Source organism: Vanacampus margaritifer, chromosome 2, assembly GCF_051991255.1.
Source record: "Vanacampus margaritifer isolate UIUO_Vmar chromosome 2, RoL_Vmar_1.0, whole genome shotgun sequence".
NCBI lineage: Eukaryota > Metazoa > Chordata > Actinopteri > Syngnathiformes > Syngnathidae > Vanacampus > Vanacampus margaritifer.
In genome coordinates, this window is record NC_135433.1 from 4164681 (window position 1) to 4177097 (window position 12417).

Consider the following 12417-nt stretch of genomic DNA (forward strand, 5'->3'; position numbering starts at 1 on the left):
AATAAAGTACCTACCATTCTTAAAAGGTTCAAAGGGAAGTCAACACCCCAAAAATGTATTGAGGATAACATGTTAGTGGATTATGAGTTAAACAGCAAAATCCAGCTGTTTTTTATCAATATCAGAACAAGGCGGCCATTTTGACACTTGCTGTCGAGTGAAAATGACATCACAGTTGCTCAGGTAACAACCGATCACTACGGTGGCTGAGAGGTGCAAAACACTTTTACAAAGCAGGAGACAAATTTACATTATAGAAAACATTTTTATAAATCAAAAAACGAAATTACAAGTCCTGAAAAAAAATAAAAATACATTTGAGAAAACACATTTACAAGATGTGAAACACAAGGCGCAGTCTGTCTCCTGATGTCCGGCGTGCGGCTGGTTCCTCTGTCTGGGCTGCGACATTTAAAAACTCCAAAGATCGACCACACGAAAAACAGAATTGAGTCAATCGGCTCATATGTTTGCCACAAAACACCTCTTCTTTGCCGTCCATCTTGAATCGCCATGAACTCCTTATCACTTCCGTTTCTACTTGTCCGCCCTTTCCGGTTGAAAAAGTTACTTGTAAATTTGTTTTGGCCGCTTGTAAAAGTGTTTCGTCACTTGTGTCGGCGTTTTTAAAAGTGTTTCACATCTTGTAAATGTGTTTTCTCAAATGTAAATTTGTTTCAGGACTTGTAAATTTGTTATGGCAATGTAATTTCGTTTTTTGATTTGTAAAAATGTTTTCTAAAATGTCAATTCGTCTCCAGCTTTGTAAAAGCGTTTCTCGTATTGCAAAAGTGTTTTGCGCATCCCGGCCACCGTAAATCACAGCTCGGCTTCAGAAAACAGGTGAGCTGTGATTGGTCGCTGCCTGAGCCCTGAACAACATCGATGTCATCTTCAGTCGACAGCAAGTGGCAAAATGGCCGCCCACTGAGATGGATAAAAACGACTGGATTTTACTACATAACTCATATTCCACAAATGTAATATTAATCAATGGACTGTTACGCAGTAGAATCAAGAAATATTTGACGTGTCCATGGATGTAATTTTTTCCTTCATATTTTTTTTTACTGCTGGTCGGCACATTACCGCCACCTACTTTGGAGTGCAGATACTGCAATGACGTCGTGCGTTTGTCGCTGCATGCACCGAACCGGTCAAAAACCGTTACACCCATAATCGCAAAACATATTGGACAAAAAAAGAAATAAAATAAAATCACATACATGTACTGGAAGTAGTGTAGCGAAAAGAAATGCTAGAAAATGAAGAAAACAAATTAATACAATCTCATGGAACAAATGTTAGAAATTAGGCTGTAATTGTGATCCGAATATTTGTAATGTGTTTACAGTTCACAATAACTTCAGATTTATCTTCTTGTGCCGTCGTTTGTTTAGCATGTTCGAGGCGCACGCTCACTTTTTCGGCTTCTGCTCCACTTACCGTCCCGCTTTCTCCCTCTCTTCTTTTCAAAACTTTGAATGAAAAAGCCTCTTTTGCTCGACTGAGCCAGAAAGAGAATTACCCACAATGCCACAGGCGTCTCACTGTAATTGCGTGCGTGCGTGCGCACAAAAGCACGCGCACGTGTGCATCTTTCACCTGGTAGAGCACTCACATACTTTCATTCATTTCCCGCGTTTGTTCCCCTTTTAGATGCAGGGTGGAGACGTGTTTGCGTTTTAACAGCCAGGAAGCTTTTTTTGGTGGAGTAACGCAAACGAGCGTTTTGATGCGTTACGTTCCGTTTCATGCTTTTCTGTGACTCAGTGCGACGTCACCGTGTACAGTAAAAGCCGCCGCAATATTCCATGCAGGAAACACACAAGCAAGCTCAGACAGAAGGCCCATTCTTACAAAAAGTGGGCAGGGTGCTGTGACGTTGCCACCATAACACACACAAACACACACACACACACACACACACACACACACACACACACACACTTGGAGCCAGGAGGAGGAGATTGTTAGTGGTTGTGGGGGGACGGGGCTACGAGAGCAAACAGGAACAGAAAGTGAAGTCTGGTGATGATGTGTTTGCGCGAGGGTGACAAAAAGAAGCAGACAAGCTGCGGAGACGCAACACGTTTGATGAGCTGACAGCAGAAGGCCTCACCTGACCTGACGCTGAAACGTGTGTGTGAGCGCCAGTTAAGGTAATGACTTGATGGAGATGTTGTGAAAGTTTGAGTGTAGTAGCTTGTATTTGGAGGATTGCTTGACTTCTTTATAACCTTGGATGGCAATTAAGAATGTTGAAAAGTGAATGTAAACTGTCCAATTGACCTTTGACCCTAATGAGGATAAATGTGGTAGAAAATGGATGGATATCAAAAGCATGTGTCAAAATTGCAGCTCACCTGCCTGATGCATGAAGCTGATTTGTATTGCTTGAAAGGGGCTCTGGATCTTCATTCAGATTCGTGACAAGTCATGGGCTGAGGAACTCTGTCTGGTGGTGGGTTGTTATTATGCACTGTATGTCAAATACATATTTTCAGAAACTGGCATGTAAACAAAAAGATCTTGTGGTTTGATTTGGTAGACACGCTAGCCAGTCACAAACGTGGGAAATGAAATCTGCAAATGACATTTTGCTTGGGGCCCCAATTCAATTGGCGGATAGATTTGTGCATAGTGCTGTTTTTTTTTGTTTTTGTTTTTTTAAATAACTCTTGTCAGCTGTTTGTCTCGAGGTACATTGGGAATTTTCTTCCTGTGGCTGTTCTGACAGAGCCCTTTAAATTCTGCGGAGCGAAAAATAAAATAAAATAAATCATCTGAGCTGTTCTGTTTGATCTACATTGCTGCCTTAGATATTAACAAATAACTCATTAGCATTAACTTTACTTGAAGCTTTCTAGTGGTTAGCATATCTGCTTCAAAGTTCTGAGGTTCTACATACAGTATCGATCTATCTATATATCTATCTATCTGTCTGTCTGTCTGGCTAGATAGCTCACTAGTGAGCTGGCTAGCTAGATAGATAGCTCGCTAACTCGCTAGCTGGTAAGCTATCTATCTATCTTTCTATCTGTCTGTCTGTCTGTCTGTCTAGCTGGATAGCTCGCTAGTGAGCTGGCTAGCTAGCTAGATAGCTCGCTAGTGATCTATCTATCTGTCTGTCTGTCTATCTGTCTGTCTGTCTGTCTGTCTGTCTGCCTGTCTAGATAGCTCACTAGTGAGCTGGCTAGATAGCTCGATAACTTGCTAGCTAGTAAGCTATCTATCTATCTTTCTATCTGTCTGTCTGTCTAGCTGGATAGCTCGTTAGTGAGCTGGCTAGCTAGCTAGATAGCTCGCTAGTGAGCTATCTATCTATCCATCCATTATTCCATCCATCCATCTATCCATCTATCTATCTATCATTTTGTTTTTACTGCACAACACTTTCTAAATCTTGCACACAGGAAATACACAAAATGAATGAAAACAAAATTAAAATCAAGCATTTTCAAGAAAAAAAACCAAGACGAATCAAACTAACAAATCCGCTATGAAAACGAATTAATACTAAGTCAATTAGAAATAACTAATGAACTAAATAAATCAAATGAAATAAATTCCAAACAAACTCTTCTAACCCAGTGATTGGCTGGCACCATCTTGACCCTCACTTGAGCCTCTGCAAAAATCCCCAAGCAAAACAACAATTAAAAATTGAAAATCCGTATCAGTTATCGAGTTGTGTATGTCGTGCGCTGCAGGCAAGTCATCAAAGATTCCTGTCATGCCTTCTGTCGCCACTTCTGCTCTTTTAGGTCGCGCGTGCTCCTTAAAAAGCAGCCCCTTCATGCAATCATAACATTTTTTCTCAGCCTCTTCCTGCTTTTGTGGGCCCCATCAATTGGCTTTTCCTGGACTTCAGAATGCTCCACCAGAGCACAATGTCATGAGAAAGTCAAGTGGACTCTTGGAATGTCATTATAGCCGTTGGCATAGTTTCACATTTCTCAGCAACACCATGTGTTGTTTTTCATTTGTATTTTTCCTGTTTTTTTTTTAAATCAGTATCAGTAATCAATATTTGTTTTCTATTTTGCCCCTGAGCTCCCCATAATATACAATGTAATTTGCTATTTAAAGACTATTTAGAATCATTCTTGTCATGTGACAAATCACCCCAAGGATCGCTATTGATAACACACTTCACACGTTCTTTTTCTTTTTACTGAAATGAGCCCATCCGGTCTCATCCAAGCGAGCAATTAATTGGACACCCTGTCCCACATCCTGCTGGAGCAATGGTGGGCTTTCGTTACCATGACAACAAAAAGTGGACGGTGTGCTGGGGAGCTTAAATTTGAGCAACAGTTGTTACTTGAAATTTTAAGTTCATCCAACATTTATTTATTTTATTTTTTTAACAGCGGATCTTCTCCATGAACACTAGCAAAGCAAGTAATCATATACCGGCCTCTGATTGGTCTATTGCCAGCTGTTTAAGTAGCATCAGATCAAAGGGGGCGTGTCAGATATACTTTCTCATATCTGTGGTAATGTAATGAGCGCAACGATTGATATGATTAGAAAGCTGATATGATTCTCTTTTTGATAATCAAAAAACCTCATTTCTGTGACTCATTTTGCGACTGTATGTTGGGTTGCAATTGTTTTTGCGCTTCTGTGATATTTACTTAGTTGCAAATGCATGTTCGGACAAATGTTTTTTCTTCAGAAGTTAGAATTGAAACAAAACAAATAATTTATGACTAAGGGGAAGTACTTTTTTAGGGGGGGGGGGGGGGGTGTGCGGCGGGGTGCACTCCCAGCAATGCTAACATGAGTCACAAATGTATCGAGTTTAAATACATTTGTGTGACTCCAGTACAGAACTGTTGCAACATACTTGTGAGACGTCTCGTTCCTTATATGGGCATACGGTACGTTTCACGGTGATGTCATCGCTCTCGTCTGGCTTCTTAAACGATCCCTTCTCCCCTAACACTGAAACGAACCGAAGACAAATCCCCGCCTCCCAAAAAAAGCATAGCATATAATTCGAAAACAAATTAAAAGGTGTCTTTCATTTTTTTTTTTTTTTCCACATATGAGTGTTGATTGTGATGCCACTTAGCTGTGAGAGCTTCATTTCCTTTGGAGAGAATGGCGAGGGTGGGGGTGTGAAGGCAGAGCGGGGTGTTATGTTCGCTCGTCTGTGGGTAAAGCAGTCGCACATACTGTATGAGACGCGCCAGTCGGTGTCTTTATTAGCGGTCCTGGCGCAGGTGCGTCGTCACCTGCTTTCTGCCAGCGAATGTGAGATGAGAAGCTTTCCTCCTTTTCTCAGATAATAAGATGTGGAGGTGCGACCCGACCGAGATAGACCAAAAGTCTGCTTTTGGAGCTCATACATAGCGGTAATAACAATTTTAAAAAAAGTATTTTGAGTAACTTTAACTACCTTTGGTAACTCACTAATAAAGCAGATTTGTCAACCAAATTGTAACATTTAAAGCTACACAAGTTGCGAGTTCAGTTCTCAAAGTGCGGTACGAGGACCACTGGTGGTACACAAGCTCCCTCTAGTGGTACGTGAAGAAATGACTGAATGAAATCTACAAACAAGCGCGTATTTCAGTAATGAGTATTTAATTAACTTTTCGGGAGTAAAAAAAATATTCTTATTATTACGATTCCCACCCAGATTGCTTGGCCAAATCTCTTACCCAATCTGTCTTTGTTTCTGGCCTGCGGTCGTCCTCTGACCGAGATCTGTTCAGAATCCTCGATGATTCTTTTACAGTATTCATGAGAGGAACGCTGGGAATCGAACCAATGCTGATGAGTACAGGGAGCCCACGTTTTATTATGTTGGATATGTCCGAGACTCACAAGAGGAGAAAATCTACAATCGGTTTTAACTTCCCATGATTAATATGCCACTTTTTATATAATATGCATCCCATACCACTCTTAAAAAGCATTTTGATTTGTTCAATATTTTTTGATGAGAGCGACTGAAATGTGCGATACAAATAAAGGTGCCGAGGGCTCCAGACTGCCACTAAATGGTTCGATTTTGATCCAAATTTTTTTGTCTACTCTAGTACATTTGCTTTTTTTTTTCAATTACCATTTTTTAATATTTTTTGGTTGCTGATTAACTTCTGCGCCACACTCACGACCATTTATTAGTCATATTGTGAAAATGAATGGGATGAATATTTACTTTGCAAGTCAATTTACATATGCACCCTAAAAAAAAAAAAAAAAAAATTTAAAAATGTTCATCATTTTTATCGACACACTAAATACGGGGAAACAATTTAAGATACATATTTTTTTAAATTGCGTATTAATCACGGGAAATTACAGAGTTTGTATAAATTACTTAATCTATTTATTTTTAGAATTGAAATACATTTAATTTTATCAAAACACACTTTTTAAACAGTGTAGAAAATACTGCGTGGGTTGTGGTACCCGTGTACAGTATATCCATGTGCCTTTAAGAGGCGGGGCCTCAAAGGCACATTTATATATTGAGGCATGTATAAGCAATTCAATTATTTTATTTTTTATTTTTGGGAGCGAGATAAATGACTTGCCCCGCCCAATACCTAGCAAACAGCTCGGGAACACTGTCCGGATGATAGCGGAGGGAAAACAGAAATTTCCATCAATGCTAATTTTTGTGTTTTTGCTCCACAGAAAAAAAAAGTAACATCTTTCAAGATTCAAGTCAAGTGAAAATACAAAGTGAAATCGCCCAACTTGTGCAAGATTCCCGTCATCACAGTCTTACCTTCAATTTCATTTTGGGTGTCCTTGGGCTTGAACTGTCAGATCCGTCCACTTTAAGGAAGTGGAACTTGGAAATGAAAGTCTGAAGATTTGTTCAATTGGCCTCCCAATGAAGAAGAAGCATGTAAGATGAATTGAAGTCTAATAATTGACCCTCCTCAAAGCCATCCAACGTATCAACTAATCTTCAGAACTTTGCATGCCGAAGTTATGGATGGCACGACAGACAGCATCCGCAACTTCTTCAGCTTTCTCTGGACCTTCGTGACGGACAAACACCACCAAGGCGTCTACAACACCGTGTGCCTCGTGGTCCTCCTCACTCTGCCGCTGGTCGTCCTGGTCGCTACGCTAGCTGTGTGTTGCCACTGTTGCTGCTGTCGCCATGGCAACGGCTGCCCCAGCGGCTGCTGCGGAGGAGGAGGCGGAGCCGGCAAATCGGAATCAACGAAGAAAAAGAAAAACTCGGCTAATAACGACGACTTGTGGATTTCGGTCAAGACCAGCCAGATGGTGCCTGATGTGGTCGCCCTGCCAATGGAATAGGAAGTCCTTATTGTTTGGAAGCAAAAGCAGCGTTGAAAGTTGTGGGATTTTCTAGCCATATGTGGAGTTCTGTTTACAATATTAGCGGTACAGACATTGATTAGGCTGACAGACCTCGGACCAGTCGCGGTTCGCCATTTGCTGAAAAACGTCCTGTTTTTGTTTCTCAGGCCTAAGCAACAAATGTGTGTTGAAGAAGTGAGCTGAGGAGCTTCATGTAGTGCTTCGCCGCCACCTTGGAGCAGCAATCAATCTTTATAGGTGATTGTAAAGTCAATTACTCACCAATTTTTTCTATTCGTAGCAGTGCTCGGTTCGTTGTACTTTGTACCTATCGGCAAATGTGTGTATACCAGAGCTGTGAAAATGAATCGATTAATCGACAAGTAATTGATTAACAAATGAATCGATTACTAATTGATTAATCGTCAAGTAATTGATTATCAAATTAATCGATTACTAATTGATTAATCGGCAAGTAATCGATTAACAAATTAATCGATTACTCTAATTTCAGCATATCCGCAGAAATTGCTCACTGATTTTTTTAGTCCTTCACGAAAGAAGACCAATTATCTTCTGTGTTTAATCAAAATAAGACATTTGCAAACATTTGTTTGTACTTTGGAAAACAATGGCCGAACTGGTAACATACTACATCAATCCCCCCCTTTTTTTTTCATCACTATACGAATACAAAGTATTGAATTAATACCAATCATTTGCTAATAAATAGTAATCAGGGGAAAAAATGTTTTTTTAATACACTTTAAGGAAAGACTAAAATGAATCCTATTAGTTGATTAATCGATTGAACAATAGATAGATTAATCAATTCTAAAAAATAGTTGATAGTGGCAGCACTTGTGTTTGTGTGTGTAAGTTCTTCTGGCTCCCGCGTGAAATGTGTTTTGTCTGTATTCATGAGAGCACTGCAGTTTTCAAGGCTCTTTGTAACCCTGCCTACTTGTCACAAGCCATTTACGATGGCTCACTTTTCAAGTAAAAAAAAAAAAAAAAAAGAAGAAGGAAAAAAAAATCATACCTCTTTGCTCTTGATTTTGAGCTTATAAATTCAAGTCATGCTTTTGCTACTGTCGTTGCTAGTTTGGGTCTCGGACTGCTTTGCAGTTTAGTTAAGTCTCACGAGGCGTTTGGAGCAATACATGACATACTTAAAGGAGTCATATTTCACTGGAATTAGCCAATTTTACTCAGCATCATGTAAGTGGGCAACTTTGTACCACGCCCTTTACACCACTTTATTTTAACATGATGACCTCAGGCCAAACCCAAAGTGTAAAAAAAAGACGGAAAAAAAAGAAAAAGAACCCATAAAGACAAAAATACCATTTTGACCTCCATTTCCGTAACATTGCTGAGAATGCTACTTTTGGGCATCTAAAACTCAATGCAGCTCTGCTTACAGGGGAAGTCCGCCCTCCCAAAAATATATATATATTTTTTAAAAATTAAAAAAAAATTCTTGACAGTAATATGTTCTATGCAGCATCACTAGTCAAAATACGGTATTTTGATTAATATTACGTTAGTGGAATATGTGTTAAGTAGCAAAATTCAGCAGTTAAAAAAAAAATCAAAATCAGAAGGCGGCCATTTTGCTACATGCTGTTGAGTGTAAATTACATCATCATTGTTCAGGTCTCAGGTAACAACCAATCACAGATCAGCTTCAGAAAACAGGTGAGCTGTGATTGGTCATTGCCTGAGCAACTATGATGTCATCTTCAGTCGACAGCAAGTGGCAAAATGGCCGCCCCCTAAACTGGACTAAAATGGCAGAATTTTGCTGCATAAATCATATTCCACAAATATAATTTTAATCAGAATGTCATGTTTAGACTAGTGAGGTCACATATAACATATTATTGTCAAGAAATGTTTAAGGTTGACTTCCACTTTAAGTGCAATGTGTACAACTGCACAGTAAACATTGTTAGCTCATTTAGATTAGCCTACCGCCGCTAATTAGAACGAAATGTAATTACTCCTCAGGTGGTTAGGATAGAGGGAACATAGCCACAGCCACACTGGAGCACTTTTAATCACTTCATTGAATAATTGGTAACAAAAAAACAGTAGAAACAAACACATTCTTTGATTTCTTTGACGACCTGCTGATGGCGGAACACCAGCATGGCTAACATTTAGCTAATTCACAGCGGGCCAATTCTACAATCTTATTGGCTGACTTTCACCTGCATCATATGTAACCTTTCATATAGTGCTAATTAAATGAAGCATATTATATTAGTAATATTGAACAAAAAATTCTAGTATATAGTATAGCCCTAAAAAAACTTCAGCCATGAATAGCAACTCAATAATGTTGAAGCCTACAGTAGCTGTTGCATAATGAACTCATATTATGCTAACTAAATCATTTCAAGTGAGTCCAAGTAAAATGAATAAAACCCTGAATAATAAGTCCCACGATGATGTCATGGATTTCTGAAGTGACTCTCCCCTGCAGTAAAAAAAACTAAACAAAATCAGCACGCTGTTGTTTCTTACACATGTTAAATAAGGTAAATAAAGGAGCAAGCCAAATGATTTTGGCTGGAATGAGCTGCGCCACGGGGCTTGTGTTTGTGACGTCTCGCAGCGCAATTAGCATACGCTGGCATCGGGCGCACAAGTGCTGCTGGGACAAACGGAAAATCAGGCCCTGCTCCTTTCATTATGGCGCTGACATGCACATGCCCGGGTGGAAATGGGTTCGTTTGCGTTATGGGAGGCGTGTGCGGACTTTATCGAGATACCGCAGCTGCTTTTCATTATCATAATGAGGGGTGTCAGGCGATTCAAATTTTTAATCGCCATTAATTGCATGAATTCAATAGTTAATTCAGGATTAATCGCAAAATTTATATCTGTTCTAAATGTACAGTAAAATATTAATTTTCTATGTTTTTGTACTCTTGTTAACATAAAAGTGGACAAAAATGTTAAACTGATTAAAAAATATATGGCTGCATCTTTTAGTCATTGATACAGTAATTTCATTTCATTAATTACAATTAAAAAGATTTGCTGTACTGAAAAAAAAAAATGAATGTAATATTGATTTTGTGTATTTTTTCTGCCACTAGATGGCATAATTGCATTTGTAAGACGGTGACAGCTCAGTTCATGTTTCTTTTCATATTAACTTATTCACTGTCATAAATTCATTTAAAAAAAAAAAGATTATTAAAAATTAGGGGCAAAAGGCGATTAAATTAAAAAAATCGAGGTTTTCATACTCTTGCTAACAAAAGTGGAAAATAATGTTAAACTAAAAGAAATAGTTCAAATGAATTTTTGACGTTTATAGCCGTCAATGTCAGTGAATGATTTATTTATTTTTTTTCAGAAAAGATAAAAAATTGGGGGCGTCAGGCAATTAAAGTTTTTAATCGTAATTAATCGCATGACTTCAATAGTTAACTTGCGATTAATCACAAATGTCATCTGTTTTAAATGTGCAATAAAAAAAATGAGGTTTTCATACTCTTAACAAAAGTGGGGGAAAAATTTTAAACTAATAGAAATAGTTCAAATGAATTTTTGACGTTTATAGCCGTCAATGGCAGTGAATGAGTTAAGAGCTATCTATTCTTTAGAATGAAGTAACTTATGAAATTGTGCAAATTTTTAAAATTGTAAAATACAACTTGACCCCAGTGTCCACAAATATATGCATTATTATTACATTTATTACTGCTCAATTTTGACGTGGACGTGTCTGCTGGGAATTCCCCCACTACAGGCTTTCCAAGTAGGGGGCGGCCATTAATCGCACGTTAAGAAATTTCGTGGCGTTAAAGGAACTCGAAATTAACAGAAAATTAACACACTAATTTTTGACACCCCTAATTATAATTATTGTTATTTAAATCAGTTCCCAGGTGTCAAAATGCACTCTAAAAACAGTTGGGTCAAAAATAACCCAACAATGGGTCAAAAAGGGATTGATGCTCAACTTAGGTCAATTTTACCCAACTTTGAGTCAAGAGGCCTTTCAGCGTAAAACAACTCATGAATATTGGTCAGATTTTTTACTTGGGTCAAAAATGTGGTCATTTTGTATAAAAGAGAAACAGAAAGTTGGGTCGGTCCATTATTTTTTTTTTTTATCTATAATTGGGTTACTTTTGTCTCAACTGTTTTTAGAGTGTTTATACAAGACAAAGAATTTCAATCCATTTAACATTCAATGGGGATTTTTTATTTTTTTTTATCGTCACGTGTTTCTGAAGGATGACATTGCAAGCAAATAAAATGTATTTTTTACCTTTCATTGTTTTGTGTTGATTTTCTATCGGATATAAATAGCAACTTTTAAAGAACATAAAAACATGAGAGGTATTTGTGCGGACTGCAAACAGGACAAAAGTTACATTTTGTACTTTCGGCTTGCCAACTGCATTCACTGTAAGAAAGACGTCAAACTAGCCGGACCACACCAATTTTTGTGGGAGTGAACACGGCTGACTTCCTGGCCAATCGAAGTGGCTCCTCTCATTACCTTTAAATTCAGCCCATGAAGACTCACTCAAATCCGTGCAGAAGATTGCAAAGTACGTTTGTAAGGAACTGGAAGCAGACCTCCTCTTGCGGAAGACGTCAAGTTGACTATCAGCTCAGCTGTGAATGGGGGACGTGAAAACCACCTGAAAAACACGTGAAATCCCTCCACGTAGCTGAGCCATGGCCCAGGGGTGTGTTTTTAAAAATACAATAATGATGATGACAATAGTTTTTACAGCACACACGTTTGCCTATCTACAAAAATAGAGCCGAATGTGTTTGTAGCCTGAGGGCCAGACTTTTCTTTTTGTTTTTTATGTGTCTGGTGAGCTGCATGAACATAACTATAATATCAGAATGCACAAATGCATGTTTTTATTTCTGAAGAGTTACATGTTCACTTTTACTTGAGAAAAGTAAAAAAATAAAAATAAAAGTCTTGCTGTGATGCAACCGAAATGTGATCAAATTCACACAGCAAAGTGTTGATTTAACACACAAGTCTGTTTTTGGCTTTAGAGAGTCCAAACAGGGGAGACATCTTTTCCAAGGCCCCGTCACATGTACGATGTACTATTTATTCAT

General features: G+C 38.5%; 1 protein-coding gene across 1 annotated transcript; it reads left to right on the plus strand.

Annotated features, from left to right (window-relative positions):
* Positions 1-2016: 2016 nt before the first annotated feature.
* On the plus strand, positions 2017-11602 carry kiaa0040 (KIAA0040 ortholog). The gene is made up of 2 exons (XM_077559666.1): positions 2017-2162; positions 6661-11602. The coding sequence occupies exon 2, from the start codon at positions 6964-6966 to the stop codon at positions 7297-7299; it is 336 nt and encodes a 111-aa protein (XP_077415792.1). The 5' UTR covers positions 2017-2162; positions 6661-6963; the 3' UTR covers positions 7300-11602.
* The last annotated feature ends 815 nt before the right edge of the window (positions 11603-12417 follow it).